Source organism: Bacillus rossius, chromosome 8 (assembly GCF_032445375.1).
Source record: "Bacillus rossius redtenbacheri isolate Brsri chromosome 8, Brsri_v3, whole genome shotgun sequence".
Lineage (NCBI taxonomy): Eukaryota > Metazoa > Arthropoda > Insecta > Phasmatodea > Bacillidae > Bacillus > Bacillus rossius.
Genome location: NC_086336.1, coordinates 44,837,365 through 44,853,289, shown reverse-complemented (window position 1 = coordinate 44,853,289; position 15,925 = coordinate 44,837,365). Strand labels below are relative to the sequence as shown.

Here is a 15,925-nt window from a genome sequence, read left to right as displayed (position 1 = left end):
CACCTTAACAGAACACTCTACTTCCCAAATGAGTAACACAAGCAGGAACACAAAAAATACACTGACTGAATAGAACAGTCAAAGAGACTGCTTCCAGCAGAAACACCTGTGTTATTATTCTCGAATGAATGAACTAAAGACCTAAAGTCTCGATATTGAGGGGTAATGGGATGAGGTTTCTTTATCGATGGAATGAAGACATGGGGGAAACGAGTTTGCCGCAAAAAAAATCCTAACGGCTTGTACCAATACTATTCCCACCAGCAATTTTTTTCTACAACAACGGAAATACATTAGCCATAAATATTTCCTTTTTTAATTTGCCAAGACATGCAAATGGTGATCCAAGATGATTTTATATTTATAGACTAAATAGCAAATAGGACACCTTGTAAGAAGTGGGATCGGTGCAAATCACGATTAGAGATAAGGAAACAGCAACTTTAGTTAGTTTTTTTTTGAGGGGGTGGGGGGGGAAGACGATTTTTATATTAAATAATAGGGAGGGAGCCCAACAAAATGTAAAGACTCCACGCACTTGGTTTTCTTCAATGACCCTATGGTGTGTAATTTAAATAAAATTAAATCCATTGGTTTTCTTTATTTAATTATTATGCCAAATCAATGACCTGACGGTTTGATTCCCTAACATGACAGGGACGGAGTACCTTGCGGAGCAGCTGGGAGATGACCTTGATCTGCTGGCCCCGGGTGAGCAGGCACGACAGGGACACCCCCGTCACCCTCGCCATCTCCATGTAGTTGATGATGCACATCAGCTTGTCGAGGAGACGCAGCGGCAGGTAGGCGTCCTTCAGGCAGTACACGGCCAGCCTGCGAGCACACGCAGACTGCGCTCGGAAACTACCCAATCCCGTGACTGTGTGCGCGGGACACCAGGGGAACAACCCTGAAGGCAGCTGAGTTCGCTCACCACGCCAACCCCCCCCCCCCCTCCCCACTGACCACCGAGATGTCTGGCTACCCCCGCACATAGTATGAGATAAGAGGGATAGTAACCGGCAGCCAAACAACCAAGCAGTACCTGCTTAGCTAAAGGCCGTAGTCAACCGCCCGCCATGAAACGGCACCATGTGTAAGTAGTGTGTGTCAATTCAGGACCAGTGTGTACGGATAGGCTGTTGCAAAAAAGTGTCGACTCGTAATAAAACCCTGTGCAACATCATCAGTAAGTATTTCTAAACACCAACTGCCGACCTGTGTAAGTACTCTACAGCAGGAGACTGCCTGCTCAGCCTCATTCGTGGACACTGCCTATCCTCATTAACAAGTTCATGCTCTGTTAATTCTGGCTCTCGCTAAAGAGTCAGTTTACCATAATTAGTCCAAAGAATAGTTCCAATTAACGGCATTTGGAACTCCAGGTTGGATGTGTAGACATCAATCTGAATGTGATTCAGGAAGCATCACGCGACTATTAGTTAGAGTTAAAATGATACACAAGTTGATACAAATAAAGATTAAATTCATAACTAGCATGAAATCAGGCCATTGTACTGTGCCCACTAATAACCTATATGCCTACATGATAATCATTTTTTAATTACTGTTAACAGTAAGTATAAATTTTTAAATAAATAACTTTAATGTTTCAATTTAACACTTAGAGTTAGTACACTTAATATTTCTTAGATATGTAGATATGAGATGCAGGAGTGACTTATTAAAAAAAACATTCTTGTCACAATGACACCCAATTACAGTCAGTGCCACCAAGAGTTTAATTATTTTAAACGCACTATTTTCAACCTACTTTATAGTGTTTATACACAACACTTCCAATAACAAGTTCCCATAAGTGCTAAGTACCATGCCTACCTTCTCCTTGTTTGCGAGTTGCCATTCTGGAGATCAGTTATGATGGAGTGGTGTACATCTTCCTTCTGTTCTTGCAGGAAGTGGTAGCTGACGGCATTCAGGGTGTAAGAACGCAGTTTGTAATCGCGTACCAGCACCTGCAGGCAAGCATCGCATCTCGTACACAAGAGTCAGCAGTTACCTAATTTCAAAGGACTCTGGATTCAAACGTTAGTTATGCCAAGCTAAACACCACAACACATCATGTAAGCTCAACATATCCCTGCTCAATGCCGAGCTGGTTTACAAATGCACAAGAAGGAATTTTTTTTTTAAATATACCAGTGCAATTTTAACCAAACCAAATCAAGCTCTAGTTTGGTTCAATTGAAAAAATTTTTAAACTTCACCCAGCACTTACGCATATGGAACGCACATTTTCTGCCAATTTTTCGTTTGATAAAATGTATTGTGACCCATTTTCAAATTTTCCATTTTGGGTAAAAAAAAAAAAAATTAACACTGCATTGATGTGATTGACTATAAACTTAAATAAATAGCCTGTGTTGGTTCTTAATAATAATTTTATGAGTAAATATAAATTGTTTGTTTAAAATATCTCAGCAGTAAGTGTAAAGCATCATGAACTGCACTGTTAAGGGCTCCGCCTACCCGGGCACACATACAGTGCGCAGAGCTTCAGGAAAAACAACACGATTTCAAAACTACTCAAGATGTCCGAGTGAGGTCTGCTTACGAAAAGCATTTAAGAGTTCGCTAAGGGCCGAAAAGTACTTTTGATTTTGGATTAAGTTGAAACTGTATTTTTAGAAGAGTTAAAATGGCTAAAACGCATGTTTTCAGAGTAATGTTTAGGCGTAAAACAACCAGTACGGATTCTTGAAAGCAGTTAAAGGACTTGCAATACACCTTTAACTTAATTTCTCGGCCATATAATGTTACGGTCACCGCTCAAATTTCACAGTTATTCTGTGACGACGAGAAGACTGCGCGCTAGAGAAGACACCGCGCTAGAAGCACCAGCGAGCGTCGCGCTTATCATCCCGCCTCACTACATACATACACCCCTGACGAGGCGGGCCCCTTATGCAGTGTCTGCCGCCTGTCGGGCGGTTACCCGGCTGCCGCCCAGTAAGTGAAGTAGCTGTCTGCCGCGGGTCTGGCGCTCAGCAAGAGGGTAAAATCTAAAAATAAACCAGCCAGAGAGTGAGAAAGAGGACGGGTGTGTGTTTGTGAAAGTGTGCTTGTGTAGCAGTGTTTATGGTTCTCCCCCCCTATCTCATCTTTGTAAATTTTTGTGAACTGGCATCGTACACAATTATCACGTCCATCTAGACAGTTTTTGTGGCGCAAATGTGTCCAATCATTGTTTTTGCGAGAGATTTCCCACGCTATCTACTGTAACACTTCAATTGTTACAAAATTTCTGTAAAGGGCGTGCATGTTTTTACTAAAGGAACTGACAAAATAATTAACAAGGAAAAAGCGTGGTGTCTTTTCTCTCTTGGGGAAGGGGACAGGTAAAAAAAAAATTAACAATAGATGGGAAGGGGAAATGTTGGAGTAATAAATAGTATTCTTTTCCTTTGTATTTTTGGTTAGATAGTGCGAGGGTGGGTGCGTGGGTGGTTGGGAAGGAGGAAGGGAGGGAGGATGGGCCATAAAGGATGGAGAGGGGACAGACGAAGGACATCAGTGCCGTATTTATATGCGGCAATAAGCTGAGACAGACAGGGACCATAAAGACTTCACATCTATTCTACTGGAGACAGATATATTGTATGACCCATATTTGAGGGTGACCCTTAAGGTGATAATGTTAGAAATTTCTTTTTGCCCAAAATTAAAGGTGCGACCCATACTCAGGGGCAACACTTCTGCAGGTAAATACGGTAAATGATTAACAGGAACACAAAAAAAATTAACATTTAACTACTTTATAGTGATAACGTTAAAATTACCAGCTGATCGACTTACAAGAAACAGATCAAACGGCACACGACCTTCAAAGTTGACGTGTTTATTTTCGCGCCTGCCCATTTGCTTGCTCTGCAGCACCTGATCCTTTATCACAGACCTGCAAAATATATAAACATGTTTAAATTGTGAAATGTTTTCCATTTTTTCAGCACCAAGTTTATCCTTATAATTTAAAAAGAGAAAGGATAAAAAAAAAACAGACTTACTGAATGTTTTTAATCCTACCAAGGTACGTGAAGTTCTTCACTTTTAAGTGCTTGGATCGATTAATGAGGTATGGTATATCAAAGTTATTGATGTTGTATCCTGTGATGATGTCTGGATCAATTTCTCGGACAAAGTCTCCCCATTTCTGGAAAAAGTTATCCATTGGCATATTATCACTTATTGACTAGTACATGTACACACCGTGCATTTACAAGTAACAATTACTAGACAACCATTAGGACCAGATTATATGGTGATCTGCGATAAAGCCAAAATAAAACCAAAAAGCAAATCAATGCACCTTATAACACAGAAATGTAAAATTAATACACCATAAAGTACCAAAATGCCCCAAAAATTTAATTAAATTAATTAGCATATTTAATCAAAACTCAACTGAGATTACAAAGTCATAAAAAAAAAAATTATATATATATATATATAAATTCACGTATGTAAATTATTATTTAGCATGGAGTTAGTACCAAAAATGTTATGCATGAAATAGATTGGAAAAAATTTGTTTTGTTTTAAATGCAACTGTTATTACTAGTATCAAATTTTCAAATTACGCCATTGGAACATGTTACAAACGCACATATACTAGCTGATTTATTGTTATTGTTCCTAGTAGTTAGACACACTTATCAGAAATTATGTTGTAAAGTGCACCATGTATCAGTCAAAATAACATTTTTTTTTGGAATAGTAAGTATCATTGTACAAGTGTCATATTTATTAAAAATAGTGCTATCTTTATGAATGAAAAGAGTTCATAAAAAAATCAAAACAATATCACCAAAATATCTTGTTTAAAAATAAAATTGGGCTAAAAATTGACATGGCCGCGGCCTAACTGTCATGCTAAGCGGGGGTTCGCGTCGATACATGTACCGAGATTAATTTGTGGGCGCCACCGTGCAAGGGGCACGGACCTGGGAGAGACTGTTTTTCAGGGCTGTGACGTCGCCCATGTGAGGCGTGATTTTAACCCCCTAAAACCAATCCTAGTACTCGCCACTGGTCCGCTCTCAGCGTCGGGTACGCTCTTCACCTACGCAGTGGGCTCTTACGGCATCCCACATGCCGTCACACTCAGGATGTTGAAATAAACAAATACAAATAAAATCGTATGCCCTGGTTTATTAGTTATACTTCGCCTACACCTTTGATTATATCACACAACGCCTGCGGCACGAATCGGTTCACGTGGTGCGACCTGACCACGTGGTCACACTCTACAATTTATTAGGTAATGAGCATAAAAATGACGATAGTGGTCACTCATACAATTATTTAAACAGTCCCCCCAACCGAGAGAAGCCCTGAGGAATTATGAACGAAAGATTTAAGATGATTAAGATTTAACAGAACTACTTAGCAGTGCAGGCAAGCGGTGAGGTCCCCGGGGTGCTGATGAGTCTGCTCTCGGTCGGTGCTGGCGAAGGACTGGGGTGAGCTCAGGGCTCTGCTAGCCTAACATGGCGTCTTTGCGCCGAACCAATTACCGTTATACCTATTTACGATTACGTGCCACAGGAAGCTACAGGTAAAACATGAAACACTCTTAATAATTATATTACACCTAATGCATGATAAAAAATATTAACTAAAATTAGTAAAATTACAACAATTTATTATTAATGATAACCAGTCCGGCTTCGGCGGACTTCGGTTCGCCTCATGCATGTTCGGTACGTCTTTTCGTAGTTTATGCCTTAACTAAATATTAATTAGGTACTTCAAGTACATAAAACACTCCTGGCCGATCTGCCGTCACACGCCACTTGGGGAAAAATAAGCAAAAAGAGAATTACAATGTTTATCCCTAGTTAAAGGGGTGTGGTGCACTGCTGCTACAGCGCCCTCTTGATGTCCGTGTCGCGCTATTCAAACACAACCACCCCACTACATACTCAAGACGGAGCGGCTGCCAGTACGGGAAGTGGGACGGGGCGTGAGGGGAAAGGTGGCGGTGGCTGACCAGGCTTCTGGGGTACAGGTCCGGTTGACGTCAAAATAAAACTATATAATATTGTCTCTAACCATTATTAAACATACTTTCAGAGACAATATTTTTCCTTTAAGATTTAAAATACTCACAGACCAGAAACAGACCTTAAAAGATTACAGTATGTATTCATTCAAGATTAATGAAAGTATGTACTTAAGGTTGATGCACTTTTACAGATTACCGTTAGAGTCATGCGAGTATAGGATTTTTAGGTCGAGTCGAGTTTGAGCGAGTATTCAAGAAATGTTTCGAGTTAGAGTTAAATTCGAGTCGAGTAGTAAAACCCATAAATATCCATTATTTATATATAACTGTCATGTTTAAAGACCAGCAAATATCAAGGCCCTATACAAATCTTGGGTGTGAGGATCCTCATTGCTGCATATATTTTCATGGTCTTTAATAATTTTGTTTCTTTTGAAAATGCAGAGTATTATTAAAATTTACTTGTTAACAAAAAAAAAAGTATAAAGACATGATTTAATTACAGACACCGAGCAAAATTTTATTCAAAACCATAGCATAAGTGCAAAAGTATTTGTCAACATTCTTACCAGTCACCACAGTAGAATCTCGTTATAAAGTACAACAATAAAGCCTCAACTTTTATACCTACTTAGTAATGAAAGTACTTTATTCTGAAGTTACCTTTAAAATGTAGTACTTTTGAATTTTTGAAAATAAAGTAATAGGGGATCAAATGATACATTAGCTTGGAAGCAAATATTTGTAAAACAACAAGAATTCAAAAAAAATTACTGAACATAATACAGTAACCTAAATTCTAGGCCTACATATACAAAATTTATATCTGTTGAACACAAAATGACATATGGTTTAAACTATTTTGCAGATATGTACATTTATTGGGATAGAATTCCCTCGTCATATTCTAGGCGAAGTCTCTTGCGACCAGCAGATAAAGATGACTGTTCATGCAGTTTAATAATTTTTTCGCGATCTTTTATTATGATAAATATGTAGTTGGGCGGTATTTGCGAAAAAAAAAATGTTAAAAATACGAAAATACTTTTATTCTATGCTCTTTAACTTCCTCTTTTTATTAAACCCAGCGGAGATAAGAAATTCCAAATACTTTAGTAGATATCGCCGTTCTAATTTTGCAATACAAGACCTGTGTAATTCAAAGTATTTTCGTATTTTTAACATTTTTTTTCGGAAATACCGCCCAACTACATATTTACCGGAATTTCTTATCTCCTCTGGGTTTAATTAAAAAAGGAAGTTAAAGAGCATAGAATAAAAGTATATTCGTATTTTTAACATTTTTCTCGGAAATACCGCCCAACTACACATTTACCCTTGTTTTAAAATTTCCACTTTTTACTTCAAAGTAAACTGCTTGCGTTTCTTTTTATCTATTTGGCCATCCATCCTGATTAAAATATTCAATCAAAAATATTGTTTGCCTCGTGCCAAGTCAAACGTAAACAAACCTCTCATCCATAGATAACCATAGCTCCGCACTAGTAGCGCACGTCGTGAGCATGGCTGTGCCAGGCAACATTCCGACCATGGCAAAACAATTAAAGCGTGTCGGCCATGTTGTAACACCAAACAGTTTAAAAATTAACCTGCATAAATTAACATTATATTGGATTTTCTATTTTGTATATAAGATAAAATATAATTTTTATTTAACGTTTGTATCTGCGGTAAGTAAAACTTTTAAAATGTGTTCTATAAATACCCAAAATATGGCGCAGCTAAAAACAATTGTCTTGAAAAGGGGCGAGAGAGTAATCGATTGTTTAGATCGTCTCATGCACTAAAGTGTGTGATCCATGGAGGACGAATGGCGCGTTATACTGTGTTTGTTTACGTTTTATACTTGTTTACGATTCTTGAAAGTGATAAAAATTAATCATAATGTACATTTATATTAAAGAACCCCTGCGCAAACACAGTATCTATTATGTAAAATTTTCCTGATAACTGGAAAAGAATGGTCGTATTGAAAGGTAGGATACGTTTTTAATGTTAAAGTGAAATATTTTTACATTGTTTACATTGGTGTTTTGAGCGGGAATTTAAAATGATACGTTCAACTGAAAGATACAATGGGTTTATTTTATTTACATGCGCAAACAAGGTTAGTTAACACGTAATTTTAAATATTTTTATACTTAGGCCTAACCAAAAACGTCTGAAAAGACATCATTAAACTCGAACTCGACTCATGAGTCGTGAACGGCCGTGCCGAGTCCGAGCACGAATTAAAAACTCGACTCGAACTCGAAATTCGAGTACTTGCAGGTCTCTAATTACCGTAGCTAAACACTTAATATAGAATAACCCTGTAATATGGTTCCTGCTTGAAACAATTTTTTTTTGTTTATAACACCATTAATTTGCTTCCCAGTAGTTTTAGCATAACAAGAAAAATATATATATATATTTTTAATTATACCATCATATAATAAGTTTTAAAATGAGACAGCTACACATAATTTTCAGTGATTCCCATCAAATCTAATTGATTATATGAAAATGAATGAAACTAGGTATATGGTTTCAGTTTCAGACAATTGTAATACAATAATAAACAATAATACAAACAATAATCCTATTCGGAAATCTTGCACGGCTTGTCTGTAAAACCAACATAAAATAAGTTGAAAAAAAAAATAGTAATACAGTTTACGACCACCTCTCTATTTGAACACAACCTCTTTTCAAAGAAATGAGAGAAAGTTTTGATCAAAATTAAATTTGAAGCATGTTGTGCTGCGTTTCTCTTGACGAGCCCTGTACTGCACGTAATGCAGTAGATACCACTTCCTTCTTGCTAATCCTTTCCTCCATCCAACCAAAGACAACGGTTATTGGCGCCAGCATGTCTGCGTGCCGCCTGCTCACCCGACGCAGATATCTACTATTAAAATAAATTTATACCTGAATTTGAAAACTTGCCAATTTCTTGCCAGATATGACTGAACATGTACATGTACTTGGTGCGAAAAAAGGCATATTCTGACGTAAGGGTTTTGGGAGGTTGGGGGGGGGGGTGTTAGTCTGTCCAAAATGTCTATTGTAACCCATCTCCCGGGTACCATGAGGGGTCGTAACAACAGGGTTTTACTGGCACACACTGTAATCTGACACCAATGAAGCTGCTCGCATTCAGATTTCATCAGGAGGATTCTGGCTATCGACCCTGGCCTGTATTTTCAATTCGCTCAGAGTTCATTTTTAGCATCTGTATTCACACATTAAAGTACAGTGTTTCCTGTTTTCTAGTGGGTTAAATTTCGTATTCAACTGGTAAACTTCCATAATGATTGTTTGAAGAAGACCAAAGCTCATCTGGATTTCTTCTTCCAATAGAGGGGCTATAACAACTTCTTTTATAAAAATCACTGTTCTTTCGTAATCCTGTTAGAACTATAGGATATTCAATAATAAAGCAAAATCGATTCCAAACGTGCCACATCAAAGACGTTGATTTATAAGATTTTTAATGACATACTCCATGCTGGTTTTAACTGTATGTTATAGAGAAACCGCAACAATGAACAATAAAGATGAATACTCACACACAGAAAACCAGTCAAATCAGTCAATGTCAAATGTTAAATACATAAACTGAACAGAGAGAATCCCATGGAAGGAATTAGTCAGAAAAAATATCACAGCACGACAAACAGTGGACTGACAACGAGACAATTGTACCACAAACAAGAAAATACAGACAAAACAAACAATCTTGGACAACACAGCAACAAAAAGACAAACCCCCCAACGATGATGAAATACAGGTAATCTGGACAACACAACGAAAACACAGTTATGAAACCAAGGAAATAATCTGGACAAACCAAAGACGGCACAGACGAACATAGCAGGCTTCCACTGTTGCAACATTTCAGGAACTGTCATGTGTTTCCCACCATCAGCCACAAACAGGTTGATAGAGACGACTGGAAAAAAAAGATTACATTTTCCTGCATGCATTTTTTCCCCCCCTTTAACACTGGGTAAACACTATAAGTAGAGACCCGTGAATTTCGCGGATTCAATGACCTCCAGGATAGACTCCAATATCCTCTACACACTCGGGCAAATGCCAACAGTTCATTGGCTGTTGACTTGTGAGTCGTCTCGACCGGGTGGCCTGTGATTCGACATTTCTATGAGTGAGGGTCCTCTAATTGGCCCCTCAGTCCTCCAGATTAACAGAGAACCAATGACAGAAGCAGCACTAAGGTATAATTATTTGAATTTTAGCATAACACGAAATGAATCCGCGAAATTCACGGGTCTCTAACTATAAGTATAACAAGGTTCTACTGTGATCAGCACGGGGTACCTCGAGCATCTCTCTCTCGCTGCTGAAGCTGATCACCTGGCTGCCCACTATCGGTGCGCACGAGTTCAGTGTGAACACGGTGCGGATGCTGGGCTCGTGGTTCCCTTGGCACAGCATCATGCTGGCGATCTGGATCACCGGGTCGTGTTCGGGCTCGGGGAAGACTCCTGCACAGTCCAGCACCATCTCAACTCTCATCGCACCATATACTAGGCCAATGAAAAACATTACAAATCTCAAACATCAAAACCATTAATTTATTGTCTGTACTTGATTCAACTTCAAATACTTACACTTCAAAACAATGAATAGTCAATTGTATTCTAACATTCTAAGTACAGTAAACTCCCCATTATCTGTGTTAACTGGGACCTACTGATGCCCGGATAATTGAATTCCTGTAAACCCCCCACACTGGATAAACTGTTTCACGGTGAGTACCGCCCTCAAATTTGGGCCGCAACACATATTTGTCTTCAGTAGAATTCTGAGCACAAGTGAAGTCTTTGTGAACTGTCTCTCAGCTTATTGGGGCGTAAAAAATATGCACTGCATCTCCAAGTGGTCGTTCTCCTTTTGCTGGAGAGGCGGCAGTCACCCACTCCTCTTCCCCCCTTCACCCTTCTTGTATTTTTTTTTTTTACCCCTCGGCGACAGGTTTCCAGTTCCTTGTCCTTTCATAAAAAAACTAGCATGCAGAGAAACTTGTACCAAGGACCTAACACTAGAAAGTTTCCATAAATCAATGAGGGATGCGCATGTTGCGAAGCTGTGGCTGCAGTGTTTGTCATGAAATGTTGCAGGTACAAGCATGGGAAATAAATAGCACGAGAAAGCAATATTATTGGCGTCATGAAAACCTGTCGTGATAGACACATGAACACTGCCTTGAAGATTGCCTCCATGTACGTTCACGGTCATTTACAACGGCCGAAGAGGGAAAGTCAACTCAACACTGCTAAAGATATGATCACGCTGACCATGCACACATGAATTCTGGATAGTTTTTTCCTTGTGTGTTCCTTCGTCCAGCCGAACGTCAGCCAGACATGTCACTCGCCAGACATCTGCCGGGCAGACGGGCGGCGGGCAGAAAGTAACATAACGGCACGTGAAACTGTGACTGGGAGACTAGCAATCTCAAAAAATTTGATAGCTGAAAATCTTGTTAATGCCAGCTGGACCAAACATCTCCCAGTCAAGCAAAGCAGAAATTTTACACAGTCAAAATACCATCAAAAACATTTTAGGGAGTTTCTACTAAATTAAAATGACTTCTTAAATATTCATTTTAAAAAATACTGTAAACCATTGTTTTCTGTTAAGATACTAGCCTACATTTTGTCAGGCCAGGTGGCAAATGACTGCTCTGAAATTGTGAAGCAATGATTTTAAATATTAATCAGTAATAAAGATTGTAAACAAATCCCATTGATTTAATTCACACTAATGACAGTATAAACATAGCAATTTCATGTGAAAAATCATTTTAAAGGAAAATCATCTCAAGTTTGAAAAAAAAAAACACGCTGAATTTGTTGATATTTACTGTGATCCACACTTTTATATTTTCAATAGGGATGGGCTGATAAAATTCTCAAATACCATAAAATCCTTCGGATTCCAAGTACTGAATATTCGAGAATTTAAAATAAAAAAAAAACATAAGAGGAAATAAAGCAAATGAAACAAAATCAACACTGATAAACTCTGAATTACCTAGGTCAGTTTGTTCTTCATACCTGTTCTGTTGTGACTCACAAAGACATTGCACTTTAAACATATAATATATAAATAATATTACAATATGTAGAGATTTTTTTTATTTATATTTTTAATTTCTTGTATACTATTTTATTTTTGACCCTTCAGACATAAATGCGGATTCATGGGGTACATTCGAGGAACTCTTTGGGATTCAAATTGATATTCGGTTTTGAGAAAATTGAGATATGACCTTTCACTACTTTTCAAGGGCATTTAATCATCAGTCTTTCAGTTCTGCTTAAAAACCCCTAAAATTCCAGGCGTTACCTTTAATGAAAACCTTTAAAAAAAAGAATGAATGGGCTTATGGTCTCATCAACAGCAAGGACCTTAAAGAAGATGAAGTATACGAGGTGAGAACGGAGCATTCAGGGATTGAATGGTATGCGAAACTAGAGCAACCTGAGAAAACCCACTGCTTCACGGCAACGTTTGCAGAGTTCTTCACTTGCAAAAAAATCAGGGTTCGACATCGCCGAGAATATAACTCTGATCATCTTGGTGGAGTATCACCCTAAAGTATTTGTTACGTATGTATATTCACGGAACAAGCCCCGCATGCAAGCAGGCGAGAGGAGGCACCTTTGCGGCCGGCGCACTCAATGTCAAAGCTGAGGATGCGGAAGGGCGCCACCTTGCTCCACTCGCCCTCCGGCGGGTGCGACACCAGCAGCTCCCAGGACACCTCGGCCTCCAGCTGGCAGCGGGATGCGTGTTCGGCCGCACGCCGCAAGCGCCACTTGCCGGCGGGCAGCTCCACCCAGCTGCAGCCCACCAGCTCCGCGTCCACCATGAACCTGGGACACGCCCCGCAGTTGCTGTACGTGCACTCTGGCATCCCCGTTCCTAGCACCTGAATTAGATTAGCTTACTTTATCCACAAGAGTTGAAGATAGCAACATATCACGTAAGCAAATAACAGAAATATTTATTCTATTGGCTCAGGAGCAACTATTCGTCAGTCTACTTCAAATAAACAAGAGTTGATATATTTAAATTAAAATGAAACAATTTTACTATCATTCAATTCTTTTTTTAAAAAAAAAAATTACAAGTAAAGATCCTTTTAGAATATAAAATTAAGCCTTGTATTTGCATTTAAATTATTTTAGTTAAAATTTTAGGTGGTTTCTAGACTTGATGACTGCTGGGCAATGGGCTCAAATGATGTCAAAATCAATGTCACTCAGCTCACCTGATTTCAAAATCAATGGTACTTGGCTCACCAGGTGAACAAGTCGATGGGGACCTGGCTCACCCGATGTCCGAGTCGATGGGAACTAAACTCACCTGATGTCGAAGTCGATGTTGGACTCGAACGCCTGGTAGGTGTGGTGGCTCATGGAGGGCTCCGGGTACACGACCTCCTTCTCCAGCAGGCGCTTGGCGGCGGCCACCAGGCGGGGCAGCGCCAGGGTGATCTTGAGGAACTGCTGGGGGGCGTCCCCGCAGTAGCCCACCAGGCCCTGCCGGCGGACCAGCTCCGCCGCCAGCACCGCCTCCCGCACCTCGCCCTTGTTGGACCGCATGTCCGCCAACACGGCCTTGTCCAGGGCTCTCTGCGCAACGACGCTCTTGCTACCCGGGGGGCCACGTTTCACACGGCTGCCAATCCACTGCTGACTGACCGGCAGTTCACCCACTGACACTTCAAAACACACAGTCGGACAACGTTCTGATCTGTAAATTTGTTGTAAATGCTGTGAGGACTGACCATACGGGTTAGTCGCAAGATGGTTGCCATCTACATAAATGTTGCCTGTAATCTGTGCTTTGTTTAAAAAAACTACTGGATAATAACTCGAGTCAGAAGACTGAGAGACTGCGGCGAACAAGCTAGGAGCCGGAGTATATATGTATAGGCCCGGAAAAACACTCGTCAGAGAGCGCTGGTGAGGCGGCGGGGAAGAGGAAGAGGGGAGGGGGGTAGGAAGGGGAGGTTGGAGAGGGAGGGGAAAGGAGGAGAGAGGAGGGGAAAGGAGGGGAAGGAATGCTGTGCAGTGCCCACAATACGGAGCAACTGCTTCAACACATTTTTCCTTAGTGGTGATGTTCAGCTCTATCAACCCGACTATCTCATACTGGTTTCCATTTAAAGTTGATCAAAGGCAGTATGTAAAAAAATAGTTTTTTTTTTTTAATATATTTTATTTCTGTACATGGAACCCTCCCCGTTTCGCCAGCCGCTTTTTACATGCCCATCTAACAGTTGCAAAATCAAAAGCCACAAGCTGTTTCTGTGATATTACTTTTGAGTTTCATAAATTACTCTGTAGCTTACATGGGCTTTCTTTGCTTCTAATCTTCAAAACAATTCCTACTTGTCTTTACAGCTACAATACTTGGTACAAGGACATTTAATTAACTAAACATGAAATTAAAACAATGGATATAATTTTCACTATGAAGCTCGTTCCAACCATAAACCATCCCACATTACTAGGCACCCGTAAATTAAGTTTTATTGGCGAACCGACTTGCATACCACAATTGATTGCTGTATCTTTATGGTTTCATGGAACGGATAATCTTATTTAGGAAGGGTTAATATTCACAATTTTAAAACTTTCTTGTAACTTGAAGACCTGTGGTTCAATGAAATAAAGCCAAAGGCCATGGCAGACTTGGTAACCTCTACAATCCATGATACATCTTGTTTAACATCTGTGTGAGGTCAGCAAGGGTGGGATGGGGGTGATGCTTAATGCTGTCAGATGCTCCATCTGTGGTACAGACGTATGTAGTTTCGATCAGGCTAATGAGAATGTGCAAGGCGAAAAGAGGGTGATTGAAGCAGGAACTGCTTTATTTGGTGGGGGGAAACTGAACCGTCCCATGTTTCCCACTTGCAAAATAAAGTAGAAGCCCAATTTTTTACATTACCGCTTTTTACGTTTTCCCAATATTTGCACCATTTTATTTTGGTCCCGTTTTAACCTCTTTTGATGCAATGCAATAAATTCCCATTGTTTACAACTCGCCTACTATTTGCGCTGTTTTTTTAACGCTGTAGCTCCTGGATTTTTCGATGTGATCTTCCATTAAAAAAGTATTTACAAGCTGCCAACACTGACATAATAATGGTAGACTTTGAGAAAATGTTAGCACGTGATACTAGCACTACAGTTTATAGAAATTCTGACTGTCTATCAGTAACTTATACATACCATATTACATAGTTTATATTCATGGTACATATTTACTTTTGACAATGTCCGATAAAAATAACGCCGGTAAAAAATTTAAATGTCAATAAGCATAAAATTTTGTCTTTTACTGTGAGTAATTAACTTAATTTTTATCTGTTTGTATGTTATCAAAATGGCAGCTTGTAAAAGATGGAAAAAATTTTCAAATGATGAAAAACTAAACATTTTAAAGTGTATGGACATGCACAAATGTACTTGTGTTTCACTTACTGAGAGGTTCAGCATACCTATTTTAACTTTGAAAATACTTGTGAAAAACAGCGAAATTTATGAAGGCCATGCAGCTCAGTGTGTTGAAATAGTACTGTATTTTTATTAATATTCTTAACCTGTAAATGTCTGATATTACTAGGAATTGCTAATTAAAATATGAAAGTACATATGTACATCTACTGTATGTATGCTTTCCTATACTCTATACAGAATGTCAATTATTCTATTTAGTTATGCTTTATAAGACACTCTTAATACATAATTCAACACATTTCCTCCCTTATTTCAACCTTCTGTCTGAGAAACTGTCAGCATCCTCCTCCCCTCCCACACCGCGTGCGACAAAAGCCAGGTTGTATAGTCCAT

At 39.3% G+C, this 15,925-nt stretch overlaps 1 protein-coding gene across 1 annotated transcript in view; it reads right to left on the bottom strand.

Moving 5' to 3' along the window:
* LOC134534833 (DNA polymerase delta catalytic subunit) overlaps positions 1 to 15,925 on the bottom strand; it is a 47,840-nt gene that overhangs the window by 20,218 nt on the left and 11,697 nt on the right. Inside the window, exons 5-11 of the mRNA XM_063373459.1 lie at positions 13,428 to 13,696; positions 12,720 to 12,934; positions 10,371 to 10,537; positions 4,026 to 4,171; positions 3,817 to 3,916; positions 1,840 to 1,976; positions 669 to 834 (exon numbers count right to left, since the gene is read on the bottom strand). Coding sequence (XP_063229529.1) covers positions 669 to 834; positions 1,840 to 1,976; positions 3,817 to 3,916; positions 4,026 to 4,171; positions 10,371 to 10,537; positions 12,720 to 12,934; positions 13,428 to 13,696 — 1,200 coding nt within the window. The remainder of the gene's footprint in view (positions 1 to 668; positions 835 to 1,839; positions 1,977 to 3,816; positions 3,917 to 4,025; positions 4,172 to 10,370; positions 10,538 to 12,719; positions 12,935 to 13,427; positions 13,697 to 15,925) is intronic.